This window comes from Panicum hallii, chromosome 5 (assembly GCF_002211085.1).
Source record: "Panicum hallii strain FIL2 chromosome 5, PHallii_v3.1, whole genome shotgun sequence".
Taxonomy (NCBI): Eukaryota; Viridiplantae; Streptophyta; class Magnoliopsida; order Poales; family Poaceae; genus Panicum; species Panicum hallii.
The window spans coordinates 12,552,754-12,580,518 of NC_038046.1; the positions used below are offsets into that span (position 1 = coordinate 12,552,754).

The window sequence follows — 27,765 nt, forward strand, 5'->3', positions numbered from 1 at the left end:
GAATGCATTTACCGGCGACAATGAACTTGTTTCTTCTATCAAGTTAGTAAGAGATGGCTGGGGACAAACCAACGTAGGCCTTCTCAGATTTGCCACTAGTTTAGGTCCGAGTTAACAACACACCCGAAATTCTTTGGTTTCTTTGTGTTCGCCGGCAATCTCTAATTCTCCTTCCCATTTCATCATCTTCTCCACTTCTAAATCGTTCAGGCCCAGAAACGGAGATGGACTGATACCACACTGGTATCCTTCTTCCCCCACCACCTCTAAAAGGATACCAGTGTGGTATTGGGCTGGGCTGACAACTTATCCTATGGACTGATTTCAAGTTAACAATTTCAGCGCTTAGCCCAACAAAAGAAACCGCGCGTTTCTTTAGCTGATTCTTCCCGACTGCACTTCGACTGAAGACTGGCAGAAACAACAGAAGCATTGCCTTAAAAAGGAAAAGGAAAAGGAATCGTGTGAATCCATCCTGCGAAAGACTCCAATTGTAAAATAAGTTCAACATCGTAAGCAGGCAACTGAAGCTAGCGCTTCTCAAATTAAGCAATGTGCAGGCTGCAAAACCAAACTCTTCGTGTTTCAGACGGGAGAGAAAGCAATCAGCTGACTCAGAAAAGGCCGCACTATCCCCACAACAAATTGGATCACAGAACAAAAGTCTTCTCAGCACTACAAAAGACAGTAACATCGATAAAGTAATCTTTAATTCTTTACACATACGCCATCTGTACGCAGAATCAGCTAGCAAGTCCCTTTCCGAAAGGACTGGATGTCAGGACACAATCCGTCGAAATCATTCCGGAAAGTGCGCGGCAGCTTTATACATATTCACCCATGACTCATCACGACGCGACGAAGGCCAGCCACAGATGTCTGAATCAAACACCCAATTCGGCCAGAAAGAATTAAGCGAGAATGAAAGGCTCATAACGGGCTGCACAAATCAACGGCTTTTCAAATCTTTTTGTCCCTTTTCTTGATAATGGAAGAAACAGCAGCACAATATGAAGTTATTGTAATTCTAGCAATTCCTAATCTCTCACAGTATACCCCCTTTTTTCTTTTCTTCTATGTCAGTTTTTTAGAACAAGGACACGGATTCTAAAAGAAAACATCCAACACATATCACATTCTAGAGGACAACCCACACATCAACAAACATACCCTTAAGAAACACCCGGCCATGAGGCAAACTAGCTTCTTTGAACCCCAGCACAAATTGCTTGGCAAAACCTCAGCAGCTTAATAGGAAGAAGGAGAAAAAAGATCCGACATAAGAAAAGAAAGTGCCCTCCCAGATAAAAAAAATAGACAAGGAGGGCGCTCTAATGCCTTGGCGCTGAGGGCCTCAACCTAATGTCCCGGAACCATTTTCCCAGTCATCGAATGTTTCTCGTGGGAAAACAGTTTCATGGCTTCACCTTTTTTCTTTTCCGCTGGCATGAGAAAATGGAAGAGAACCTTGAAGAATGATTGTTTTCGACATTACGCGCATCAAACTTATCATTTCAGGTTGAAGTCCATTTCAGAGGCTATCTCATTTTTCCCAGTTCAAGTAGCCCAAACAGTCATCATCCTTCTGTTGCAACCTTGCTGGGTAGCTCCTAATCACTCTGCTCCTCATTTTTCTTGGTTGTATCAGGTACCATACCAACATTAGTGCCCTGCCCCTCATTACTCTTAGTTCTATCAATCTGTGTGCCACTTATCAATTGTCTTTGCCTTTTAATTTCTGCAGATATTTCAGCTTTTGCCTGCACAGAGAATAAACAACAATGAGAACAAATGACCACCTTTAGTCAATGCCAATGTAGATTGCAAATTACTTTTATTGCAGAGAATAACATATGGAACTAAAATCTTCTGTCACCACAAGCCAGCCAATCTTAATTGCGATACCCTTCCATCAATCATAACCCACGAGGTATAGCATTGCCATTTTTATGGTATTTGAACAGGTAAAACCATTGCTTTATTGTCCCAAAATACATATGAACAGAAAATAGAGACATACAAACAGAGAGGATAAATGTAGTGATATATATGGAGTTCATACTGTGGAGTACATACCAATGTGTGATCAAAAGATGTAGTGAGTGGCTTGCCCCTTCTGTCCTGCATTACTTTCTGCCGATTCTCGTAGAAGTCAAAGTCGTCCAATATTGATGTTTTACACGAGAAGTTCTTGAAAATGTTCAGCATCTCTGTACCTTGTAGAAATTTGACCTGAATTGGAAATGCATACATGATTACAGGTTAAAATAAAGTTAAATACCATTTTTACAGTACGAGAAAAACATATTTAGACTAGAATGGAACACCGTAACTGATTAGTGAAACAGAGAAAACCGAAGAACAGAACAGAAAAGAACCTAAAAGAGGCTGCAATGCTTATAAAGATATTGGCATTCATTTTATACAAAAAGCAGAATCAAGTGAAATTGATAATTAAGGACTATCATTCAGATCATAGAAGCAAACAAGTCATTCATCATGCAGAGCACAAATAGGATTGGTTGTTTCAACAGCAAGGAGAACCACATGGGCAGTAGCATGAAATCTTATACACACGAATTTCTTGACATTTCTCATGAAACAAAAAAATAACTTACAAGGTTTTTTCAACAGCAACCACATGGGCAGTAGCATGAAATCTTATACACACAAATTTCTTGACATGTTCTCATGAAACAAAACTATAACTTACAAAGCTCTCCAACCTATAAAAAAAATCAAGAAAATCTTGTTAGATATTGGAAGGCATACCTCTTGTGTGTCCCTGCTATTTGTCACAGGTTTGTTCTCATTATTCTCCAAAATTATGTGGCGAAATTGTGGATTAGGCACATCCTTGATAATGTGCCATTTTACTGAAAAGAAACCATTCCACTTGTCCTGTTGCCAGAAGTTCATGTTCCTGTTAAAATCTACTGGACCAACCATCTCAGCCACACCACAGAACTGACCACTTGCATTAACCTGACAAAACATTTTATATTAGTTAATATAAAGGGTCAAAAGAAAACTAAATGTTGCCCTAATCATAAAAGGGGCGCTCAGATATGCAACTCATTATTTGCCATAAAAACTTTTATCAGATAGTTTAATCATAAGGTTGGAGCTGCTCTGTGTTCTACCCACATACTGGTACAGCAGGTTTAGGCGCCTGTAATGATTACTGCAACAGAAGTCTAAAGTGACATGGAACAAAGAAACCAAATGGCATCTACTTGTGAAATATTTATTATATTTTCTGTTATTTTAAAGGAAATAGAGAAATTAGGAAATAAAATTCCTTCCTGTTATGCAGTTCCTATGTGAAATTGAGTGCCAGAACAACAGTCAGCTACACTAAATTAGAACCAAGGTCTGGATACCACAGGGAAACACACCACTCTGAGATTCATGGTGATGTCATGAGAAAATAATTCCCTAGGAACAATTAGTAGTATGTAACTTACAGAGAAAAAAAGGAAAACAGGACATTTGGTTCCTTTTTCTGCCATCCTTTCCTGTGCAAGTCTATAGGCATTGTCAAGCCTTTTATTTCCATTAGGAGTACTTGCCCAGACATTGTACTTGATACTCTTGTGAATATCATCTTCGCTGTAAGATTTAATTACAAAGAATAGAGCTTGCTCATACTTCGTGACAAAATCTGGAAGATTATATGCATTTTTGCTTATCGTGACAGGTGAAGGCATGGTATTGTTAGCATCTCCAGTACTTGACAATCCAACAACATCACCTCGAGGGCTTAAACTGTGTCTTGAGTCATCAGCGTGGCTATTCTCATTAGATATGTCAGAATCACCATGTCCATTTAGCTTACTTCTTGTCTTAAGCTTGTCATTGTTGGTCCAGCTTCTACCACTTTCTTTCACATTGATGCCTTTGTTTTGATAAACACTGCTTTTTCCTTGGTTATTACTATGTGTCACAAACTTGCTAGATGGAAGATATCCTTTTGTTATGGAAGCACCAGATGCCTAGCATGAGATCAAGAATGTCAAATTAAGTTTCCTACCTTTATGGGCCAAGAGCCAAGATCTATGCTTTACAGGAATTTTCAAATACCTTATTTGCACCCTTTGATAATGGGTTGCTATTAGCAGCATTTGGTAAAGGTTCTAGAGCCGATGACGATCCTTTGATAGTTTCTGGAGCAGCTTTTGCACTGCGGACAGCTTTGGAAGAAGCAACGCCATGCTTATTAGAAGAATACTTTGGTCTTGCAGCATAATTTGTTTGATGCACACCAACTGGACGTCCCTGAACCCCATCCAGAAGAACAAAAGAAGGGTCCCATGAGTATGCAGGGACTAGTTCAGGTCCATAAGCAATTGGTTGAGCAAAAATGCCAGGTGTGCTGGGATCTGGCATTGGAATTGCAGTGGAGTAATATGGCTCTTTGCTGACATATTGACCATCCGCACTAGTAACGCCACCAGGAACAACCGGACTATAAGAAGCATATCCATTTTCATACCCAGGGAGATAGCACAAATATGACCCGTTATCACCTTGAACCACCTGAAATGGAACATGAAGCAGATATAAAAGAAGTTCCCTTGCATTCTGTCAGCTTTAACAGCTTCAAAAAAAACCTTCAAGCTAGAAATGAGGGCACCACTAAAATAGATGATAAGGAACTCAAATACAGCAACAATTCAATCAATGCTTTTTAAATTGAGTACTCCAAACATCACTTTCATAATTTACACTTCATCGTTTAAGATCAGAATTTGAAGTATATACAAGGACCTTGACCATAAATTCTTGTATAGCATGCACGCAACTAGAAAGACAAATCCTCACTAACAGGTAGACCATTCACCGGCAATGATTCAGCTTTATTTATCTCGAGCACTACAACACGAGTCATGAGGTCATGAACACATGTAGTGAAATGGCAACTGGCACAAAGATTTTTAAAAAAATCATTTAACATACCTTGCAGAGAGATTTTTGGAACAAGGACAACAATAGAAGAATAAAGGACATTAAAAAATAGTAGGCCACTTTCCCAAACATGGCCAAGAAAAGATGACAGCCAACAGGTGCAAAGCTTGTTGGTACCACCACAGCACCATAGAGACGCACAAAGTGCACCACTGTTTTGATTTAGATAGGACTACTAGTGCCAGCTATAGGAAAGGCATATCTAACCCTTTATGAAGTACACTATTATTATAACTTACTGCTGGGTGCATCTCTAGGCCATTATAACCAACAAAGTAGCCATTTTCATCCCATCCTCCATATGAGCCTGCACAAAACAATCGAATTGTCAAATGAATGAACAGTGTTTTTATCTTCAGATCATGATACTGGTTTACGCACCAGGATAGTAATATCCGTAGTAATACATCCCTTGGTCCCCAGTAGAAGCTTCTTGGTTCATTTCACTTTCCTTCACAGTACTAGCTGCATCGCCCGAGGAAATGCAAGATACTGCATCAGAAGAACTTGCGTCTTTCTTAGCAGGCTACAAGGGTCGAAGATGAAAGGCATCAATGAGAAAGTAGATATAGCACAACTAACCAACCACAGGGCAAAGAAGGAAATAAAGGCGTTCCTTATACGCTAAGATAAGCAAGTTAGTATATTGTGTATAGGAATGAGAATCTCACCAAGTTGACATTGCTTGCCTTCGTGCTAGCATCAATCTTCAAGCTGTCCATTGCTTCTTCGATAGCTGGATGATAGAAAAGTCAAGGGTTGCAAACAGAATATATACTTCTAAGGGTCATTGTCCACGAGTGACCAATAAAATAACCCAACCACACCATAATGATCCACAAACATAACACCAGGCTGATATTGTGCAGCTAATAATTGTCCTTAATCAACTCATCGTGTGGACAGATAAATAAATATACAGATCAGTTAATTTCTATATCACAAACAAGGGCATTAAAGGAACTCCGATTGAGCTAGATTTGAGGGACTGATACATGCACCACAAACCTAAACAATATACCGGAACTCTTCAGTGCAGGCACCATATTATTGGTGTACCTGTCAAATAAATGGGAGTTGGCTCAGCTCGCACTCTCAAACCCCAATAATGAAGGGCACCTAATAATAGTATATATTACTGAATTGCTAATGATAACATATGGAACCGAAAGGCTCAGTAACGTCAACTGTCGAGATCAAATTTAAAAGGGATCAAAAGTTTTGATCAAAATTCTACAGAGCCAGGTCATGAAAAAGAAAAAACTGCACAGACAATTCAGCGATAACTTCTTGCAAACAGTGATCCTCCTCTTTGTTTCCCAGAAACCGGATTAACGCAAAAGCAATTTAGGAGGACAACAATGGAGTTCAATAGCAAGGGGAACGCCAAAATTCACCAGCACTCCACATCAAAACAGTTCCAGAAATTTTATTGATCCAACAGAAAGCACGCAAAAGCACAAACAGCAAATACATGAACCCCACGAATCCATCCATCGGATCCACCTCTCCTCGCCGGACGGGGCGCGAGATGAGAAGGAAGGATACGCTTCTGCCCGGGCCCGCCCTTGGGCTCCATGAGGCCACACCACAGCTCGCCGCAGAAGAACCCGGGGCTGCTGCGCGTGTCCTCCAGCTCGACCGAGAAGTGGGCCGGGGGCCGCCGGTACCCTAGCCTGCTCCGGCCGCCGCTGCAGGGCGAGAAAAACGAGGCATCAGTAAAGACATGGCACTGGGTTCGGTGCGTGCGAACTGGCGAACGGCAGGGAAGGAGGTCAGTACCGCGGAGGCCGGCAGCCAACGAGGAGAGGTGCGCGGCGTGAAGTGGCACGCGAAGGCCTGGGCGATGGCGACGGAGCCGGTGCGCCGGTGCGGAGGCGGAAGGAGAGGCAGCGGCTGGAGGCGGCGGCGAGTTTCGGCGAGGGGGTTAATTGGGTGGAGGCTTTTTCTGGTGGATGGCGATTTTCGGGGTGCGGTTTTGAACTTTTGGTTCGCGAGACGGCGGTGTGCGCTGTGTTGGTTGCCCCTCCAGGTTTCTTTGCGAGAGTTTTGTAGTGTTCAGGATGCTAGTATATATATTTTTGTTTTTTAAATTCCCTTTGTATCCCACATGGCAGGACTAGGACCCTCTGCGTGATAGCAGCTGCATCTGAAGCGCTGAACCGAGCTAAGAGGTGTCAAGTGTCATAGGCTTTTCATTTGGGGCATTTTTGGAACGGATGAATTTTAGTGAATTTTACATAAGCTAGATAAATCTCACAGAAGTCCCTTTTCAAAAAGATTTTTGGTTTTTCGTGTGAATCCCATATGAAGTTTCCTCGCTTTGATTTTATCGTAGATCGGTAGCGAATAAATTATGATAAAACGTTATCCATCATTTCTAGTTGGTAGTAGCCTAGTAGGTTCAATAAAATATGGCAACTTAATTAAATATGATGTAACAATCTAGGGTTACTAAACGAACATTATGGTAAAAACATTGAACAAGATATAGAAAATAATGATAATAAAAATGAGTGAATGATGGGGATCGAACATAATAGGCTAGACATTCTACATGTATGATCTCTCTTTCTACAAAAATCTACTAATAGCTAGTATTAGTTGAAAGTTCAGTTACTTCTACAAAGCTATTAAATAAACTTGAATGCATTCTTCTAAAAGAAAGAAACTTAAGTCCATTCTTTCATAGAAGTCAGATATCTTTGCGGTCTCGCATCTTAAAATAGGAACGTTTTTCCACATCATTTTTGGAGATGAATTTTATTCATGGGGTTGTCTATTTGATGCTTGGCACCTGATTTTTTGCTCCATAGGATTAGGAGCAGACACTCATCGGTCTATTCTTTTTAGTTAGTTGCATCTTCTAACGAGCTCCGTCGGCGCCGTCACTACTCAAACAAGTCTCGCAACGGGCAAGCAGTGGCGGAACCTAGTGGAGGTGAAACTGGGCTACCCCGTGCGCCCCGTGCCCCTCTGGTGGGAATTTTCTCCCGCACCCTTCTTTGCAAAATTGGTTGCCTCCATGTACGCATGCAAGAGCCCTGCTCCTTCTATTTTTGACTTTTCCACATGGTCCATTTCAAATTGCCCCTCCTCCCTCTAACTTTACCTCACACTCCGCCACCGCAGGCAAGGTCGATCCAATCGTGTCTGGTGTCCACGGCAACACCCTTCATGTCCATCTCGATGCCACCTCCTGGCTCCTGCCATCACCATTGCGACTCCGAAAGCCTCTCCTTTCTCACCGGTAAAACCCACGGTGGGTTACCACCAACCTCAAACTCCAGACAAGCTCATCGAGGAGTCATTCGTCAAAGTTGAGAGAGATGATGGAGCAACGACCCTAGACAAAAGAAAAAAAAAATCAGGTGCCGGATGGCTCCAAGCCTCCAAACGCTGCGGAGCGGAGCCGAGTGGTGCGGCGAATTGGCTGCCAGGCGTGGGCAGGGCTTGGCTCGCGCGACGATCGCCGGTGCGGCGAGCAAGGAACGGGCGAGAAAGAATCGTTGGCCGCTGCCACTAGACGATGGGAGTACGGGACCACGGACTGACGGACGGAAGCCCGTTGCTAACGAACCAACGGCCGGCGAATCCTCTCCCGGAAGAGAGAAGATAGTGCGGGGGTGAGCCCATGCTTTGCTCCATGCTACTAGATGCTATACAGCGCGAGTAACTAAATGGCTTCCTTTCCAAAGCTATAATTGAGGTTACACTAGTCTAGTCACATATTTCTTATATTTTTTATTTATGTTTTCCACGGCTCGATCAGTCGCTAGCGGCTGCCAATAGCTGTTTGACAATTCAGCAGCAACAGCGTGCAAATGACTCTGCAGAAACGATACTGTTTTTCAAGATCTTTTGATGAACACCAGGTGTCTAGATGGAACTTTTCAGGTGCCTATTTCACCACGGTGGCGGATGCGTTTGCAGGCACCTTTTACTTGTTTCATTGGGGGATATGGGGAAGGGGCGAGAAGAGAAATACACGCAAGAAAGAGGCAAGCATGCGAGAAAGGTTGTCGATAACTGGTTGACAATTCCGCAGCAACAGCGTGCAAAATGACTCTGCAGAAACGGTGCTTTTCTTTAGAAAAAGACATATGGATGAGCACCAAGTGTCTAGATGAAACTTTCAGGTGCCTGTCACCATGGTTTGGACTTGTGTTTGCAGGCACTTTTTTTTTTTACTTCTTTCATTGGGGAGGGTGCATGAAGATATGAGAAGAGAAATGCATGCAAGGAAGAGGCGAGCATCTGAGTATGAAGATTATTGCTGAATTCTTAATTCGGAGGCTTCAAGCATGTACTTGCTGAATTTATAAAAAGGGAGGTGCAATGGTCACCCACACCGCCATTATTATTATTTTTATAAAGGAGAAGTTTTGCCACCTTTCGATGCCAGAAAAGGCACCTGGTGGTGACTGGACACGTACGATGGAAAGCATTTTGCGTGATGCTCCGCTAGCATCGAGAGAAAAAGGGCAAGGGAAAAGGAGCCACAAAGGAGAGAAAAAAATAAAGCACTGAAGGCTATTTTCGCCAATCTGATTTGACATCTGCAGAAAGAAAACTCGGTGATAGAATGACCCATAATTTCAAATTGTATTGTTTTCTCCGAGGGCTCTCAGAGACCATCCGTTCTTAAACTTTGATCACTTCTTGGTTCTTACTTTGTCCCACCTCTGAGGCCAAAAAAAAAAATTGGGATATGTATAGACTTTTCTTTCAAGGAAATACATGCAACTTTTCCAAGGCATCCTTCTCCGGTGTGCCCTAACAGAAGAGTTCTATTTTCTAACAAAAACAATTAAAAGAACAGTGGCGCAGCATCTTCCCTTGCAATTTCTTTTTCGCCTTTATCGTAGCGGAATATATTTTGTCCCGTCGGCCAAGCAGGGTACCATGGCCATCACCTCTCCTTGGGAGAATGGAAATTCCCAAGGGAATATATCTAATCTCCTTGGGACCTACATGGATGCGCTCCGTGATGTCACAGCCCGCTGTACTTTGACAATGGCAAAAGGATGCCCTACGCTACACCAGGTCAGGTCATGGCCAAACGCTGGTGTCCAACAACCGTGTTTCCGGGGCGGCCTTTGAGCCTCTCTCCCCCCGCTTCTTTTGTCGGTTGATGCCTTGAACGTGTCGACCCAACAAACACAAGGTCCTTGGAACTGCGTGCAAAATTCACTGGGCTACAACCATTTTTTTGCAGTAGTCCTTGAACCATTCCTAGCAAAGCAAGAGTACACCGCATGAGCAGTATTTTTCTGATACTGGTACAATTCAGCGTCCAGGCATGTACCCCTCCCATTCTAGATTATAGGTCGTTTTTAATTTTCTAGATACATATGCATCTAGGTATACCATATATCTAAATATAGTAAAAACTATAAATTTTAAAAAATTAAAATAATCTATAATTTGGAACGGAGGTGTATATAATTTGATGCTTTATTTTAGGGAAAAGTCCGATTTACACCCTTAAACTGTCACAAAAGTTTTATTTTCAACCTTCAACTGCAAAACCAGATAAGAGAGGCCATCCAACTGTCAGCACATCTGGCCCTTAGGGTGGTTTCAAAGGTGGTTTTGTATTTTTAAAATTTTTAAAAAAATCTAATTAGATCTAAAAAATCAAAACTAATTTATTTTAAATCAGAAAAATATGAAACTAGTATCATTTTTTAAAAAATGTAACATATCTATTATTGCTCTATCTGAATCTTATTATCCAAAAATAATAGGCATAATTGCAAGCAATGAATACTTTGAATATAAAAAATTAAATCCGAATAACTAACAACTATAGTGCCAATAGATAGGTTACATTTTTAAAGAAATTTTGATACCAGTTTTGTATTTTTTTATTTAAAATAAATTACTTATGAACTTTTTTAGTTTAAAATTAAATATTTAAATTTTCACAAAATGGAAAACCACACAAAGGGCTAAATTTTCCAGTTTTAACAGTTGGATGGCCCCTGTTATCCGATTTTGTAGCTGAAGATTGAAAATCAGACTTTTATGATAGTTCGATGGCGTAAACCAGACTTTTTCCTTATTTTGAACCGTTCTTTCCCAAACATCAGATTTCCACCTTTTCTCACATCCGATCTGCATCTGACGGCTATAAACGGCCGCCTTAAAAATGTAGGAAAAAACAGGGAACTGCACATAATTACATTTTTATCCTTGTGAATCACAACACATTACTTTCCAAAAGATGTTCGTCGTCTAGTGTATTGCAAGGATTTCCGAAAGACACCAACACGCGTGCCATGGATCTGCCGGACGACCCCGCTTGATCCAACAACAGGTTCAGCTGGCGAGCACGCGCCAGGCCTCGGCGGGCGTCGTCCTCCGTTCCCCGGCCCAACCTCCTATGCCCGCGAGGCCGCGACGGCGTCTTCCTTCGTGACCGGAGGCACGTCTTCGCCCCTGTCCCCTTCTCGGCAAGCCGTCGCGTGGCCGCCGCCGCTGGCTACGCGACGGCGATGTGCAAGACCAGAGCAGCCCGATGGATCGATCTGCGGTGCCGTGCCGCCACCTGCGCAGGTCGATCAAACCGAAAGGGTGTCCGTTACTTGCCGCAACGGATTCCGGAGCGGCCTGGACTGACGCGTGTGACTTGCTTGGCTAGCACACAAGCATCGAGTTCTTATAAGAGCAAACGTGCAGACGGTTGCTTACTCCGACGACGACAACGAGTCCTTTCAGCAGCACGCAGCTTTTAATCCTGGTGAGTGACCAGAGCCTAGCCAGGTGACGTCCAGGAAAGAAAATGATGCAGAAGAGATCGAGTCGAGGACGCGTCCGAAGTTTTGAGCCGGCAGGTGAGCAGGTTGCTGGTGAAGCGCACGCGATGGTTTCGGAGGCGCCCTGCAGTTGGCACGTTAAGTACGGACGGGCCCGGCGTAACCACTGCTGATTAGCGTGCGGCAACAGCCAATGAGCAAGTTGTTTTTAAGCATGTGTGTGGGGAGAGCAGCACTGCGGCAATCGATGGTCGCCGGTCGCCGTCAGCTTCTTAATTAGCAGCGGCAATCAGGGCAGCGCGCGGCATTGTTTTACCGGTGGTTTGGGCCGACACGATGTTCTGACTTGGTAGCGTGAGATCAATGCCCCGCTTAGAATAGTGCCGCTAATCATCGTCGTTACTCGAGGACCCAGCCAAGATGCTGTTCCATCAACGTGGCCGCGACGGTGGTTCGGTTCGCATTTTCCCCCTTCTCTGTTCTTTTTCTCGGTCCTTTGCAAGTTGGAACACGATGCTTTTTTTTTTTTGAGAGAGAGAGAACGCAGACGATGATGGAGGAGAGAAGTTTGGAAGAAGCCCGGCAATTTTGCGCTTGGTCTGGTGGAATCTGGAGTGGAAGGCCCAAACTCGGCCTAATAGTCTAAGAAGGGACCCGTCAAAGAATGGGCCGGCCTTTTCATAAAAACGAATGGGCCGGCTATTAGTCCATCGGAAAACTCCACTTGGCCCAGTCCATATAACAGTTCGAGGGGCCCGATCCATATATACATCCGCGAAACCCTAGCCCCGCTCTATAACATCTCTCTCGTGCCTCCACCTCGAGTCCTACTCGCACCTGCGCCGCCGCCGCCCGCTGCCGCCCCGCGCCTCGTCGCCGTAGACGCCTCCGACCCGTCGCCGCGATGGTACGCCGTTTCTCTCCTCCCATCCCCCATGCCCAAGTCCTGTACCTTCTGCGGGTTTGCCATCATAGATCCGGGGCATGGTGTAGAATCCGTGTTGCTCTCCGGGGTGATGCGTGGTTCCATGCGGCTTGTTAGGATGCGTCTTGCGAGATCGTTCGTGGGCGCTAAGGATCGTAGTTTGGCTGCAGTTTGATGTGCAGTGATAGGATGAGTTCAGATAGACTACTTCTTTGGGGGTGGAGATGCGATTTGAGTTGTTATGTGCAACAGCCATTGGTAGGGTAGAGGACGCACTCCGGTCGTGATATTAGGGTAGGTCCTCATGGTACACAGTCTGCAACACGGTGGTGGTGATCTTTGTCCGTTTTGGCCAAATGTTTTAGTTCTGCAAGAAATCCTTTGCACCTGGTATCAGGTGACTTCTAGTGCTAAGTTCAAGCCACTGGATATGAATGTCTCATATTCACACCTTTCAAGGTTCACTTTTACTGGACCAGGCTTGTAGCACTTTTTTTCTTTGGAATCATCTGAGTTCTTGGCCCCTGGATTGCCTGTGTTAGCTGAAGAAATAGCTTGTATTTTTCTGCCAGATAGAGTTTAGCAATGGGTTGTTTTGCACAGGTTGCCAGTAGAAAACTTTAGCATATCTAATGTTAGAATTGTCAACCAGTGTGTGTGTGGTCCATGATACTTGATAGTATCATGAATCAGTACAGCTAGTTTGTCTCAAAGATGTATTAATACTTCAGTACTGAACTTATAGTAGTTATACACTGTATTGAAGAAAGTTTGTAAGCTGCTGTCTAATTTGTTGCTTTCTGGAATGCCTATGCAGACGAAGCGTACCAAGAAGGCTGGAATTGTCGGCAAATATGGTACATGATAAAAAAATATGATCTATATCCTTAGCCATGCTTCTAGGATTTCTGAAGCTAACCCTTGCAAATTACAATGTTGTAGGAACTAGGTATGGTGCTAGCTTGCGTAAGCAAATCAAGAAAATGGAGGTGTCTCAGCACTCCAAGTACTTCTGCGAGTTCTGTGGAAAGGTATGTCAGGCAGCTGTTGGCCATTCTGGAGCAATTTACTGCAACCTTTATTTATGAATACCATGTACTTGTTATCACCACTACTAGACTGAACAATAGACTGTATATCTCAAGAAAGCATCATGTGCTGAATATATTTATTTGTTTGTCTCATTTTTGAATGGTCAACTAGAGAGAAAACTTGACTGTATAGTGATTTGATCCCACGAAAGCGGCCTGTTTTAAATATATTTATTGCCAATTTTGTTTGTTTGGTACCATATTTGAATGCTTTGGAAGATGTTTAAGCATGGAGCACTTTATATTCAAGATATAGATGCAAATTATGCTATTTTGCCCTAATGCTTCCCTTCTTTGTTCTCCTACCAGTTTGCTGTGAAGAGGAAAGCAGTTGGAATCTGGGGATGCAAGGACTGCGGGAAGGTCAAGGCTGGTGGTGCTTACACCATGAAGTACGGCCTTTCTTACTCGCATCGTTTCTATCAAACCCATTATTTGGCCTTTTTCCCTCCTGTAACATGCATACATTTTTGCAAATGTGATAATTCTTTTGTTTGTGTTTGCAGCACTGCCAGTGCAGTCACTGTCAGGAGCACAATCCGGCGCTTGAGGGAGCAGACTGAGGCATGATCGGAGCTCTTCTCTGCAGTAGTCCTTGGCTTTTTGTAGTGTCTTAAGACTTGAATCACTATATGGCTGTTTGGCCTGAGAACATCCTTCAATATTCTGGTTATGCTTAAGGATATCTAAAATTATGGTGCTAAAATTTGTACTTGGTTTCCGTTGCAAAGTTGACCTGTCTTGACCATATGCTTCCGTTCATGATGAGGAATTTCCTCGCGGTTATTACACTCCCCATCTTTGGATTGCTATTCTCTTGCTGCATGTTCTCTAAATTAACGAGAGCCAAGCTCTTTGTTTTGTGGTGGTTCTGTTCTCTTGATCCTGGCTTAAGCACGCGTTGGTTGGCTGCCACTCGTAAGAGGTTGCGTGGGAATGCACAACCCGTTTGAACTTTTGCCTCGGTTCAGTGAAACATGGGCAACTTTTTTGTGTGTTTCTCCTATGCATCAACAGCCAATTGTGATTGGCTTAATGCTACACGAAATACTTGGTACTGTCTGGAGGATATAGCAGTAAGAGGAGGTGTGGGAATGCACAACCCGTTTTTGAACTTTTGCCTCGGTTGGTTCAGTGAAACATGGGCCACTTCAATTCATCTGCTCCCCTCATTGTTAAGCGGTTTATCTAACTCAAAAACATTCGCTGAAACACTGGAAAGGTTTACTTATCAGAACGAATTGCAGGGGCTCAGGCTTATTGATGGATCAACTCATCCCACCTCTTGAATCAAACATCAGAATGGGGTGATATTAACCATCAAGGTCCCACTGAACCAAACACTAAAAAAAAAACTATGTTGACTGTTGAATGTGAGGTATCTAAGAGCTTATTGAACTTTGACTTCCCCGATAGTAATGAATGGAACAGCATATGCTCAGGACAACCACCCTCTTGTTAGCGAAGAGGCCACGCTACTGCAGATTTTCAACCATCTTCAAATCTTTTTGAGAAGGGCCTTGAGATGTGGCTGTAGGCTAGTTGTGATTGTTGCCATCTGAACGACATACGAGAGCTCCCCATCTGCTACTTGAAAAGCTCTGGTGATCTGCTTCACCTGGCAAAATTAAGCAGTATTAGTAGAAAAGACAACATCTCTTTCCATCTATCCAGTGGGTTCCAGGGTCATCAGAATCAGATGAGACCCCATGTAATTCAGAAATCAGAATTGTACTATCTTTAAGTAGATCCAGCTCAGGATGCGTGAAGGCGATGCAATCAAACCACAGAGTTCAAAATAGCAATTCCAAAACATACTGAACCTATGGGATGAAACAATCAAGCTATACTTGCATAATTCATGAACACAAAGAGCATTCACCATAGGACAGAAATATAACAAGTAGACTTTCGTGAGTAAAGATGGATTTCTTGGTGTAAAATTTCATGAGTAGCTGGCTTATCAGTATAGAAGCTTGAAATATTCTGTATCTTGATCTATTTTTTCTAGGTTATATATGACATGAAAATGTAATATAAATGAAAGAAACAGGGAACAATAGCTATCCAGTGAGGCAGTACCTTTGACGCGTTGCCTACAAGTTCGCTTTGGAGTGTCACCGTTTTCTTTTCAGCATCATATGAACCCTTCTGCAATTTTAGAAATACAAAAACGTGGCTCAAAAATCAAACACACATCACTTTAGAAATATGAATAGATACAAATTTCCAGAAAAGTAACATAGCTTTCAGCTAGCCCTGTCTGATGGATTTTAAAATCTGAGTTATGAGCAGGCACGACAGATTTAAATTTAAACGAGAACAGCTTTAAAGTGAATTTATACACTTAATTTATCAATAAGTGTCAAGAGCCCAAGGGATGATTATTAGCTGTAGCTACTTTGCACTCAAAGTATCAGTTGTTCCTGGACTGTCTGAGCTTGTGTTATCCCACACTTCCATCCACTCCTTCCAATGCACAAAAGTATAGCTAGCAAATTTGCTAGTACAATGGTATTCGTACTTATTTCCATCAACGCCCACAATACAAATTTCCCATAATGCAGGAATAGCATAAACTTCTGCAGGCAAATGCTGATCCATTACTAATTTCAGTGATGCAGCTAGCTTCCTGTATTTCTTGGCGCAGCAGCACAAATCACACTTCAGATGCCGGTGAAAGCCACAGAATGTGCAGTAGTTCACTATATATGCAGATTGCAGAACTAAACATTGTATCGAATTTCAACTGGCCCCAAAAGTGCACACGCCAGCTACGCTTGGAGAGAAGAAACTAATTGGCACTAGGAGCTCACCTGAACCTCGGCGAGGCCTGTGCTCTGCGCGATGACCACCTCGACGGAGCCGTCTGGGCGGGGCCGCCAGTACCCGCTCTCGGCGTGCATCGGCTCGCCGGACGCCGCCTTCCACGTTTTCTGCGTGTACGAGATCACCGGCTGGACCCCCACCCAACACCAATCCAGCAATTCAAAGGAAAACGTCTAAGATTGGGGCAACCAAAGGGAAGATTTCTCGCGAGGGAAACAGAGCAGGTAGGGAGGCCCGCACCTTGGAGGGGTGGTGCGAGAAGAGGAGCTCCTCGCCGTAGCGGAAGGAGGAGATGGTAGGGAAGCTGCCCTCGCCTTCCCCGCGCCACTTGCCCAGAAGGAACGCCAGCGGAGCCACCGCCGGGTGCGGCGCCGGCGGCTGCGTGGGCGTGGGCGTGCCTGCTCCGGCGGCTTCCATTCCTCCCTCCTTGGTGGCTCCGGTTGGGTCCTGGACTCTCCGCTGGTCAGCAGGTCGGCTGCTTTGCTTTCTTCGCGGGGCTGCGAAGGCCCTGTGTTCTGACTCGTTGGGCTCTGGATGCTGGAAATTTATTGGGCTTTGGGCTTATATGCCACGCACGCACACACACCGTAAAATCGGCAGAGCAAACCATCATGTGAGTTCGTTGAATGAAAGGTCCAGCAGGTCTGTGGTCTCTTCTCTGTCTCGTCGATAATTTTTTGGCTGCGTCGTCATCTGATCCTGATCTACCTTCTGCAACGAGCTGAAGAAAGCACCGAACCAACTTCCAGATGCTGTTCTTGCAGAGGCTTCCTAGATGTCATCTACAATAAGCAGGCAGAGAAATGACAGATCAAGAAGTGAGCAGACTTCCCTCAAAAAGAAGTGAGCAGACCATTCAGAATAGCTAGAGGAGGTTGAGAGAAGCCATCGCCAACCCTGCATTCCTACTCAATGGCTGGCCTCGGTCCTCCAACCAACGGCCTTTGCAGTTGCAGAGAACGTCATCCGCTTTGAGAGGCATGCGGAGAAGAAACGCGAGATAGCCTCATATTGCCGGAATGCCGGGGAGGTGGAGGTTCAGACGGCAAAGCATCTCAGGGCTGCCCAGGTCATAAGATTAAGGTCTCCTCCGAAGGGAGACGACGTCACTAGCTGACTCAGATTTTAGCTGAGCTGGAGAAAAGTGAAACAACCGAAACATCCGCGCTAGCGAGTATTCTCTCGCTAGCTCATGGCGCGGCACCCGAGCCATCAGTGGGACCACGCAGGAATCGAGGCGAAGCTCCTCTCTGTCGCACCAGCCATCCGGACCATGGATGGAGTAAAAAATGGCTAACAGTGAGTCCTTGAGAAGCGTAAAAAAAATTAGACCTACAGGATTGCGGTAACGTGGAGCTGCCGTATAATTCTAAGAGCAAGCAACCGGCGATAACTGTTGGACATGGCGCTTCAGGCGACATGCAAACAGGCCTGTCAGGAATTTTCAAAGCCGCTGCTGGTTTCTCATGAACAGTTGTTGAAGCTCTTGATGTGGAACAGAGAGGGCTAGAGATAGCGACAAACTCTAGAGTGAAAATGTTTCCTTGATGTTTTGTCATGAACAGTCGTTGAAGCTTTGATCGTAGATAGCTGAATTTACCTAAGATCGTTGTTGTCCTTCTGCTCTTTGTCTGGGATTGGTGAGGAAGAAATATGTATTTTGCAGGCATTATGGTGATCTTGCACTCTAATTGTGAATCAAGCTCGGGAGATATTAATTGCACTTGCAGCGTGGACTCTGTTGAAACTTGAAGTGATAAAGAGTCAGCCACTGTTCTGGACCGTAAAATCCCGTAGCATCGAATCTGACCCTGAAGGCCGCGGTGCGCTCTGAGCTGTGCTTCTCATGTGCCACTCCTCCCGGCAGCAGAGGTTGAGCGCGTCATCTATGCTCGCCAATTCGCCATTGAGAAGCATTCAAGCCGCCATGCCTCAAGAAGCTCAGTCCCACCGGAAAAGCCAACCAATCCTGTAAGCTTCCCGCTTCTATTCCTGGGAGAAGCCATTGAGGATCGAAGCAGCCGCCGCCGGGACCGAAGACTCGAAGAGCGGGCGGTTCGGCCTGCTGCAAATTATTTTTTAGATAGGTCCCTAACTTGAGGTGTTTTATGTAAATATAGTATGACAGTTTTACACGAAACTCCCTAATTCGGATCGCGATTCGATTCAAGGTGGTCTATATAAATAGAGAATTACAGTTTTTCAATAAACCCTCTAGTTCGGATCGCGATTTATAGTCGCGATCCGATTCAGGGTAGTTTATGTAAATATGGAATTACAATTTTGCAATAAACCCCCTAATTTGGATCTAATCGCGATCCTGAAATTTTGCATATAACCCCCTCACCAGAGCTTGCTATCCTCCCTGTTCTCTTCTTCCATGTCATAACCCACCTCTGCCCGAGCTCCTCCTCCCTCTACCTCAGAAGCATCAAGCATGCCGTGGCCGCCCGTTCGAACTGTGGGAGCCGCACGAGCTCGCTAGTGCTCCTTGGAGGGGCGCATCTCGCTGCCGGCTCGTGAATCGCCCTCGGTGCCAAGTCCTCTCGAGCTCCTTCCCTCCCTCCCGTGCGCGTCATGTGGGAGTGGGCAGTGGAGAAGCCAAGCAGTGGGTGGTGCGCGTGCTGCTCTAATTGGTGAAGGGTTTGGATTCGGAGGAGCACGCGCTGGTGCCGGTGGATTGAAGGCTGCTGGAGCTGGTTGTATTGGAGGAAATTCGTAGGGAGAGAAGTGGCGTGTGGGAGATAAGCTCCTGACTGTTGTTTTTGCCGATTTGGACAAGGTAGGAGCTTGGATTAATTGGAGTTGCTTCTAGCTGGTCTGCTTTAGGGGAGAGATTGAGAGGGACTGGAGAGAGGCGAGTTGTTGCCTGCTGGAGAGGTACCCCGGACGGCACCTCGGCCGGCCCGGTCCTCGCCCGCCGGGGGCAGCGCCTCCACCACCTCCGGTGGCGACGCGGCGGCGAGACGACGCGCGATGTTGATGGAAGCCGTGAAGCAGGTGCCGGCGTGCCGCTGACGACGCAGCAGCGGGAACATGTGGAGCGGTCAATGGCCTGACCATCTTCGAGACCGTCGCGTTACAGCGATGATCAAATAAAGAAGACTGCGTGGATTTCGAGTATTTCCGAATCTCATTCTTATGATAAGTTTTCCATCCAATTACATCAGTGGAGTGTATGTTAATACCTTTTTTTGTGTTTCTCCTATGCATTAACAGCCAATTGTGCTTGGCTTCAAGCTACAGGAGATACTGGTATTGTCTTGAGGACATTGCAATTGGACAGAAATATACTGGCAAATCAACTTCTTGCTGCCTTCCAGAATGAAGTTTGAATACATGGAGCGTATGCATTTGCTATTGTTCTGGAGCTGCAAGCTTAGATCCATCAACAATTCGTCCATTTTTCTCGCTTCTTAGTTAGATGTGCCCAAGTGCTTGTGTGTTAAAAGGTAGCACTGTACTGTTAGTCTGTTACCGTTTCCTGTTAACAAATTGCTCCCTGGAATGAGCTTTTTAACATGTGTGGCCTCTTCAAAACCTTTCTATCTTGACTTCATATATTCTGAAGCATTCTCAGGTTGTTTATGCGTTATCTCTTGATTCTTGTCAAGACATGTGTGCAGCAATCCATTTACTTGTGAACTAGGAATCAGTCAAATTCCATTATTCTTAAAGCTGATGAGAAGGAAAGGCCTTTTCCAGATTTGTGCTGTTTGCTTAGTCTGAATGTGAAAGTAACTTCATGGAAGAACATGTTACATTGGCTTCTGTCATGATAATGGGCTTTGTGGACGCAATATTCAATTTCAGAAGCAAACATACTATTCACAATCAACTTCTCAGTTAACTGCTACTGAAATTCAAAAAAGAAGAAGAAAATATAAATTAATCTATTCACCTTATCTGTACTGGATTTTCATCACTGGAGAGATTGAAATAATCACCGTCTGGCTTATGTGGACAGCAAAATGGCAATTGTAGCTGAATATGAAAGACATGTTAAACCTGGAGACAGAATATTGGTTTTTGATCTGCTCAAAATGTTCAGTAACAGCAAAACAGTTTCTTCTTTTACAATTACCTTGAAAGTATGTTACAAAACAAGCCAGTTAGTGTCAGTAGAATGCTGTACTAGATTACTCCCTCCATCTCAAATTACGATTGTTTTAGCTTTTTCCCTCCATCTCAAATTACGATTGTTTTAGCTTTTCTACGTACATATATTTTGCTATGTATCTAGATGTACACTATGTCTAGACAATTTGTCCAAAATGCTCACTGGCATGAAGTTGGTTTAAGCATTATATCTGCACTTTATCTGCTGGGAAACATTCTATAAATTGTATGTATCTCTCTCGTTGGACTTCCGATCAATTAAAGCGATGTGGAATTGCTTGACACTGAGCAGGAAGAGACTCGAATCACCCTCCTATTCCAGTGTTCATTCAGCAGACAAAACTGGGATTCTGTCCTCCTTGATGTCGAATTACGAGGTGTCCTTTAGTACACACAATCTGTTTAGGATTGGCAACTTTAATTTGAGTCAGAGCAGAGTCCCCTCCAATCGAGAGCAAAGGTTCCAGTTCCCTCATCGTCTTGTCTTCGAGGGCGAAATGTTGAAGGGCGGCAGGAATGAGCTGTTTAGAACAGCCCACTAGCCGAACAGTTAGAACTGGTATTGTTAATTTTTTAAGATGACTGGTGTTTAGTTTGGTTTCATTAGGTTGCTACCTGATGTATTTTCCCAGTTCTTGGATTCCCTTGTGGAAAACCGGCTAGGTTCAAGCTGTACTCCTTTGATAATATAATGTATCTCTTGCAGGTTTTGAAAGAAGAACACGGTCTCCAGTAGCTATTAGATGCTTACTTGAGTATAATCTCAACACTTTTTTGAAGATTTCATCAAAAGATCGGTTGATGAGAGCCTAAAGGTTGTCTCAACAAGTTTACCTATTTGCCCGCCCCCACCCCCCCCCCCCCCCCACCCAAAAAAAAATCCCATTACAACATGATGAACAATTCTAATTAAGGAACCACGCGCCGCCAAAAAATATTTCTGAGTGCGGGAGACAGCTAAAATGCACTGATGTATTTTAGCTCTTCAGTTTTGAGATCAAATCGTGATTGCGTTTTAATGTGGTTACATTTCACTTTGAAAAGGCAAAATCTTGTATAACTTGATGAGATAATATAAGGAACAGAAATGGATGAAATGAACTCTGAACATATATTCACCGGGATGAGAAAAACAGCAGGGTGGGAAAAAGAAAAGGAAAACTGATTACAGCTTATCACTTTTGCATTGCAAGAAGGTACATTTCTCATTGCATTAGTATCTGAACAAGGGTAAAGGGGAAAAAAAAGAATCAGCAAGATCACCACCACATGGGGTAAAAAATGAGGGGGGGGGGGGGGTGGGGGGGAGGGGGGACGATGACGGATCATCGCTGGGCCGATCATTGCGTGCACCGCGACCTCATAAATCTGAGCCGTCGGTTCTTGATATCGAACTCCCACAGGTGCTCCTGCTGCAGGATGTTGCCGATGACGGACACCCCGGGCCACTCCCCCTCCTGCACGCCGATGCACTTCACGCCGGGCGCCGCGTCGATCACGTAGCTCTTCGCCGGCGGCTGCAGGCGCGCCGACCCCGCGAGGTGCAGGGCCAGGTCCGGCACGGGCACGGCTAGGTCCTCGCCCGTCGACGGCGACGTCCAGTTGTAGCAGTACTCGAACGGGTCCATGGTCACCCGGGGCAGCCCCGCGAGCTTCTTGCTCAGCGCCGCCACCACGACCCGGTACGCCGGGCTGGCCAGCACCGTGAGGCTCGTGCCCGAGTCGACGATGGTGCCGCCGCCCTTCTCGATGTCCCAGACGAGGCGCGGGATCTTGAGGAGCTCCCCGTCGACGGAGATGCCGTTGACGGTGACGGCGTAGAACGGGCGCAGCCGGTGATCGAGCAGCAGCGGCGTCTGCCTGGCGCCGGGCACCGCCGCCGGCGTCCCCGCGCAGGCGGTCCTGGCGGCCGGCGCCAGGGCCGGGTTGGGCCCGAAGGTGAGGTAGCTGGTGGCGTTCCGCGGGGCGAGGTGGTCGACGAGGCAGTAGGAGAAGCGCCCGCCGAAGCGCCCCGCGGCGCGCGACGCGAAGGACAAGTTGCTGTAGCCGAGGCTGAGCACGCCGTCGGAGGCCACGAAGCTGTCGCCGTTGTAGGAGGTCGTGCAGCCCAGCACGACGCCCCGCAGCTTGGCCCGCCGCTGCTGCCTCCTGCTGCTGGCCGCGGCCGCCGCCGCGCCGCGCCCCGTCCCCGACAGCGCGATGGTCGCCGAGTCGGTGCCCACCGTGCCGCGCGCGGCCGACCCGTCCTTGTACCTGCGAGGCGTTACGTGGCGGTCAGCCGCCGCATGCATTGGGCACATGGCGCGATTCGAGGATCGATCGATCTCCTCTAGCCGCCGCCGCTACCTCGGTGAATCCTCATCTACTCCGACCATAAACAAAGTTCTTTTATCTTGTTTTTTTTCTGCAAATTGCAGTTAAAGAATTACTTGGTTTAGCTGCCTGTACGCCTACCCAAACATCTCCTGAATGCTACCACTACCAGGTTTGATCAAGAACACGAACTGTACAATTTTCCAACAAGACACTGGCATACAATACCGTTCGTACGTATCTATGCAGCATGAGAATCCTACTCTCAACTTGCAGGCAGCAGAAGTGGCACTCCACGGACCATGGCCATGGCTGATTGGCTGGCTTGCAAGCTACTGCTCTCGCGTTCAGAAGGCGCAGGCCCTCTCGAGCCCAATCATTAAAACGGCAGGAACAAGGAGAAAGGTGCTCGCATGTCTTTTCATTTCACGAACTGTGCGGCAAAGGATCCAAGAAATGGATGGACCCAGCATCCTTGTGGTCTCAGCGCCAGCCAGATTTAGCAGCCTTACGCTGCTTGTCTCGGCAGGGCGACAGCGATCGATGGCAATCATCCATCGTAGCGGCTCGATCATACCACTGGACGCCAAGCATTTGAACTGGAGGAGCAGGTATTCTAACAATCCGGCCAGCCACAGCCCACAAGGAGCTTTGACCGGCGGGAACGTGGCCCGGACATGGTCCGGGAGAACGGATTGCATATAGCCTCACCAGTGACGCTTGGCGCCCTCCCCGTTTCCCCAAGTCCACGGGTGCATAGTATTTTGCCGAAACAGGGCACCCTGTGCTACCGGTAGGTACTACGGGTAGTGTAGGCAGATAAGGCAATCATACTAGTGAAATCGAAGCAGCATCGAAATCTTCAGGGAAAAAACATTTTTTTTTGCAGACAGCAGGCCGCACTTGATTGTCGATGAACAGGTCGGGAGCTGCAAGCTTGGCAGGCAGAGGAACATGATGAGACCAGGATGTCCTCCTGGCCATGCAGATGCATTGCTGTGCACTCCACATGAAGCCCCCCCAACGACCCCGTGGAATCCCGAAGCGTCCTGTACCGGCGCTGCAGCGGCTGGCTGTTTCCGGGCGGGCGGGCGCCATGGCGAATTGGCGAGGGTTTTGGGCAATGGCAATGGCGGCAGCGAGAAGCACAAAAACTTGAAAGGGGAGGGGGATAAAAAAACATCTGGTCGCAGATGCGGCCTAGATATTTCCACCGAACCCCCCTTGTGTGCCTAGGAATATGTTCAATGTCCTGACAAGCTGACACGGCCACCGATGGCGCGGGGATGGAGTACACCCCAATCCGCTGCGCACATGACGGGGCAGACGCGGGGCGTGGCTGCTGCGGCGGCAGGCACGCTGCGCTGCCACCCGCCATGTTCGCGGCGGCGCTCGCCTCCCTGCGGCGCCGGTGGTGGCAGGACACGGCAGGCAGGTCTGCAGCAGCAAGCGCCAAGACGAGACACGAACGCACCCCGCTAGGCGACCTCCCGCGTCGACGCGCGAACAGGGGAAAAAACAGAGGAGGCAGGTCAGGCAGCAGTGACACATCATCGATGCCCGCCCGCCCGCTCGCCCGCCATGGGCGTCCTTTTCTGGAGCTAGGATCCAGCGCACATGCGCGCGCGCGTGCACGTAACATGACGCTTATCGGGACGCCGAGGCACGCCTCTGAGATCGATCGATCGATCGGTAAGGAGATCGGCATCGGCGTAGCGTCAGCCGTCAGGTTCATTCCTCGCCCGGGGGTTCCTCGGCTTTCTGGTGACTGGTGAGCAGGGCGCTGAACGCACGACGGCTCCGTGCCTCGCCGCCGCCTCGCCTCCGTGACTGGAAAAAAGGGACGGCAAGACGCATTGAACCTGCTTGCTCAGTTGCAGCGCAATCGTCGTCGGTCCACCCCTCGAATCCCCCTCGAAACCGGCCGGAGTCGCGATCAGCAAGGTGCCAAGGGGGGTCGGCTCCGGCTGGCATCGCGTGACCCCCAATCACAAGAGCACAGTGCTACAGTGTCATCCTGCCGCGGCGAGACGCTGGCGAGCCGGAAGCTGTGCCGCATTGAACACGCGCCCCCCGATGCCCACCCCGGGCTGCCTCGCCGTTGCCGGCGCCACGGCTTGGCATTTGCGTTCGCGAGATCTCCCGGGCGGCTCTCACTCACCCACCAACCAACAAGGCAGCCACTAATTGCAGGCTGCCGCGGCAGCTGCTGCTGCTGCTCCTCGCATCTCATCAATGCCAGTGCCCGAATTAACCACGCACGCCCCACACCCCCAGATCGACCGATGATGGGTTCGACCGATCGACGGAGACCGCCATTAACGCCGGCAGAGGTTTAGAGGACTATAAGTAAAGCAACGGGGTTAAAGGCTCTGCTTATGTTACGAGGGGAATGGAACGGATTGGATTGGATTGGAATGGAATGCGAAGGAGAACGCGGAGCGCGTGGTGGTGGCGGAGGACTCACCGGTAGTCGTAGGCGCAGGGGCTGCCGGGGGTGGGGCAGGCGGCGAGGGAGAAGGGCAGGGACGCCGTGCAGGTCTCGGAGGAGCACGGGATGGGCGCCCATGTCCGGGAGTCGTCCGGCCGGAACACGCGCCCGTGCGGCGGCGGCGAGGAGGACGACGGCGCCGGGAGCGGGGAGGAGACGCCCGGCGCCGGGGCGCCGTAGCCGTAGCCGGCTTCGAAGGCGGGCTCGTCGGCCGCGGCGGGGCGGAGGCACTTGACCCAGGTCAGGTCGCTGCCGGTGTCGGCCACGAGCAGGAACGGCTGCGCGGGCGTGCCCACGCGGAAGCGCACGAAGTACTGGCCGGTGCCCGTGTAGGCGCCCGAGGAGAGCGGCATCGCGAAGGCCTCGGACTCGGGCGCGGCCTTGCTGGGCTTGGCCCTGGCCGTGCCCGTCTCCGCGGCGCGGCGGCGCCCGCGCGAGGAGATGAACGCCATGCGCTCCCGGTCATTGCGCGCCAGCTCGGTCCAGGTCGGCCGCTCCCAGTGGATCAGTTCGAACACCGCCGAGGACTTGCTGTTGCTGCCAGCGCCGGCGGCGGCGGCGGCCAGGAACGCGGCCGCCAGCACCAGCAGCGGTATCATTCGGCGGCCCGCCATTCGCGGGGCGCCGCTTCGCTCCTTGGCGGCGCCGCTGGCTAGCGAGAGATTGGCGGCCAGCCAACCCACCCCACGGACGCAATGGGCGCCGGCGATCGGCGTCGCGCGGTGTTACGGCGCGCGCGGCAGCTCGCGCCGGCGCCGGCAATGCGCGCGTATGGCTCCTCGCTCCTCGACGCTTAAGCAAGACGAGCTGCCATTGCTGCTCCTTCGGCTGCGGCGGCGGCAATGGTGGTGGTGGTCAGGCCTTGATTGTGCTCGCGTTTCGGGCTGCGTGTGTGCGCGGCCTCGGAGCGCGTATTTATGTTGCGAGGCGGAGGCGGTTCGCTTGTTTATTTTACAGGGCCTGGGCGCATAGCAGAGAGCTTTTAGTTTAGGGCGGGGCAGGGGCAGGGCGGCACCTGCCGCGCTTGGCGCTGTTGGCTTGGCGCTGTGGCTCGTGGCCAGACATGGACATGGGGGTGGCCGTGGGTGGGTGGCGCGCCTGGTGCTTGTGCGCGCCCTGCTGGCCGCGGGCAGGTGCTCCCTCGGCGCTGGTCAAAGCCCCCGCTTCGCCGCGCCGGATGGATTTCGGTTGGATCCCGCTCTCGTTTGCACGGATGACGGGCGCATCCGCCGCATCCCGTCTGCGGCTGCTGCTGCCTGCTGGGGTGGCCGTCCGCGTGGCCCGCCTGAAAGGCTGACCGTCTTTCCGTATGGGACGTACAGGACTTCATGGTGTGTGCCGCCGGGTGCGCCACATTTTTAACGTGCCTTGTTTGGGATAAAGAGTGAGGTACGGTGTGGTACACCTTGTGGTCCGTAAGGTCAATGCACTGTACTTTGGAGCTAGGAAGAGTAGAAGTAGAGCACTGAGCACATGACGTCAGCCGTATCTGGTCAACTTTTGTGCTCGCCTTGCTTTGCAAATGCGGACGTGTCATGCAGCTCTCCTTGATTCATGGGCTCAATTTGGGAAAATGAAGCGGTGATGAGCCTGGTGAAAACAACGGGAAGAAGAACAGAAGGCACCGCGCGAGCGCGCGCACCGGCAATGGTGCGGTCAAGCTCGACGTGACCAACCGGTGTAATGGCAAGGGACAACGAGGGCCGGGCAGTAGAGCAGATCGGTCATTTCTGGTAACCACTGGTGACCTGCACTGAGCACTGAGCAGATCGAGCTGCCGATGCTTCTGTTTCGGATCAAGTTGCATGTAGCTTTGACCTGCTACCAGTGCCTGCTTCGCCCTTGTCTGGATCGATTGGACGCTACAATGGTTGTCCAATGTTCGGAAACGGTGAAATAAAACTACTGAAATGAGGCGCTTATGATGCAGAGCAGCAGGGGTATGTTTACCATGAGCTAAAATGCTTCTGCTGTTGATATGCACATCAGTCCATCGCCGGGAGTGTCCATTCCTCGCATGTGCGAGTGCCAGCGAAGCCATCGCTGAGAAGGCTCGCGCCGCTCGCCGCTAGATTCACCGCCTGGTGCCATCCCTATCCGAGTGAACACCGCGCCCCCACCCGATCCCTAGCCCACCGGTTGTCAAACCGTCGCCCCGCAACCCTCCACCGCCGCCGGTCTTCCTTACCACCCCTTCCCTCTCTTCTAAGTCCGGCGGACACCACACTCCCCGGCAAACTCCCTCCCCTGACCTCGGCGCCAACCACC

At 48.2% G+C, this 27,765-nt stretch overlaps 4 protein-coding genes and 1 long non-coding RNA gene across 7 annotated transcripts; 2 read left to right on the top strand and 3 right to left on the bottom strand.

Moving 5' to 3' along the window:
* Positions 1-954: 954 nt before the first annotated feature.
* LOC112893245 (YTH domain-containing protein 1) lies at positions 955-6,992 on the bottom strand. 2 transcript variants are annotated; one of them, XM_025960457.1, is made up of 10 exons: positions 6,751-6,992; positions 6,517-6,659; positions 5,640-5,704; positions 5,350-5,494; positions 5,208-5,275; positions 4,084-4,539; positions 3,468-3,995; positions 2,773-2,985; positions 2,077-2,232; positions 955-1,760 (listed from the first exon to the last, which is right to left on the bottom strand). In XM_025960457.1, the coding sequence occupies exons 2-10, from the start codon at positions 6,545-6,547 to the stop codon at positions 1,611-1,613; spliced, it is 1,812 nt and encodes a 603-aa protein (XP_025816242.1). In that variant the 5' UTR covers positions 6,548-6,659; positions 6,751-6,992; the 3' UTR covers positions 955-1,610. The 2 variants fall into 2 exon arrangements, with proteins under 2 accessions (XP_025816242.1, XP_025816243.1); XM_025960458.1 differs by lacking the exons at positions 6,517-6,659; positions 6,751-6,992 and having other exon boundaries at positions 5,350-5,433; positions 5,640-5,702.
* Positions 6,993-12,517: 5,525 nt separating this feature from the next.
* Positions 12,518-14,557, top strand: LOC112895285 (60S ribosomal protein L37a-1). Of its 2 annotated transcripts, XM_025963234.1 has the most exons (5): positions 12,518-12,636; positions 13,472-13,511; positions 13,597-13,685; positions 14,055-14,137; positions 14,252-14,557. In XM_025963234.1, exons 1-5 carry the CDS (start codon positions 12,634-12,636, stop codon positions 14,313-14,315), a joined length of 279 nt encoding a protein of 92 aa, XP_025819019.1. In that variant the 5' UTR covers positions 12,518-12,633; the 3' UTR covers positions 14,316-14,557. The 2 variants fall into 2 exon arrangements, with proteins under 2 accessions (XP_025819019.1, XP_025819018.1); XM_025963233.1 differs by lacking the exon at positions 12,518-12,636 and having other exon boundaries at positions 13,460-13,511.
* A 318-nt stretch (positions 14,558-14,875) lies between these two features.
* Positions 14,876-17,552, bottom strand: LOC112895283 (UPF0678 fatty acid-binding protein-like protein At1g79260). The gene is made up of 5 exons (XM_025963232.1): positions 17,471-17,552; positions 16,815-17,356; positions 16,562-16,702; positions 15,828-15,896; positions 14,876-15,363 (listed from the first exon to the last, which is right to left on the bottom strand). Exons 2-5 carry the CDS (start codon positions 16,989-16,991, stop codon positions 15,244-15,246), a joined length of 507 nt encoding a protein of 168 aa, XP_025819017.1. The 5' UTR covers positions 16,992-17,356; positions 17,471-17,552; the 3' UTR covers positions 14,876-15,243.
* A 1,337-nt stretch (positions 17,553-18,889) lies between these two features.
* LOC112894040 lies at positions 18,890-20,096 on the top strand. Its single transcript, XR_003228937.1, has 2 exons — positions 18,890-19,694; positions 19,794-20,096. It is a non-coding gene; the product is annotated as an uncharacterized LOC112894040 (long non-coding RNA).
* Positions 20,097-22,004: 1,908 nt separating this feature from the next.
* LOC112894696 (aspartic proteinase NANA, chloroplast-like) lies at positions 22,005-26,115 on the bottom strand. Its single transcript, XM_025962481.1, has 2 exons — positions 25,474-26,115; positions 22,005-22,946 (listed from the first exon to the last, which is right to left on the bottom strand). The coding sequence occupies exons 1-2, from the start codon at positions 26,109-26,111 to the stop codon at positions 22,034-22,036; spliced, it is 1,551 nt and encodes a 516-aa protein (XP_025818266.1). The 5' UTR covers positions 26,112-26,115; the 3' UTR covers positions 22,005-22,033.
* Positions 26,116-27,765: the final 1,650 nt, after the last annotated feature.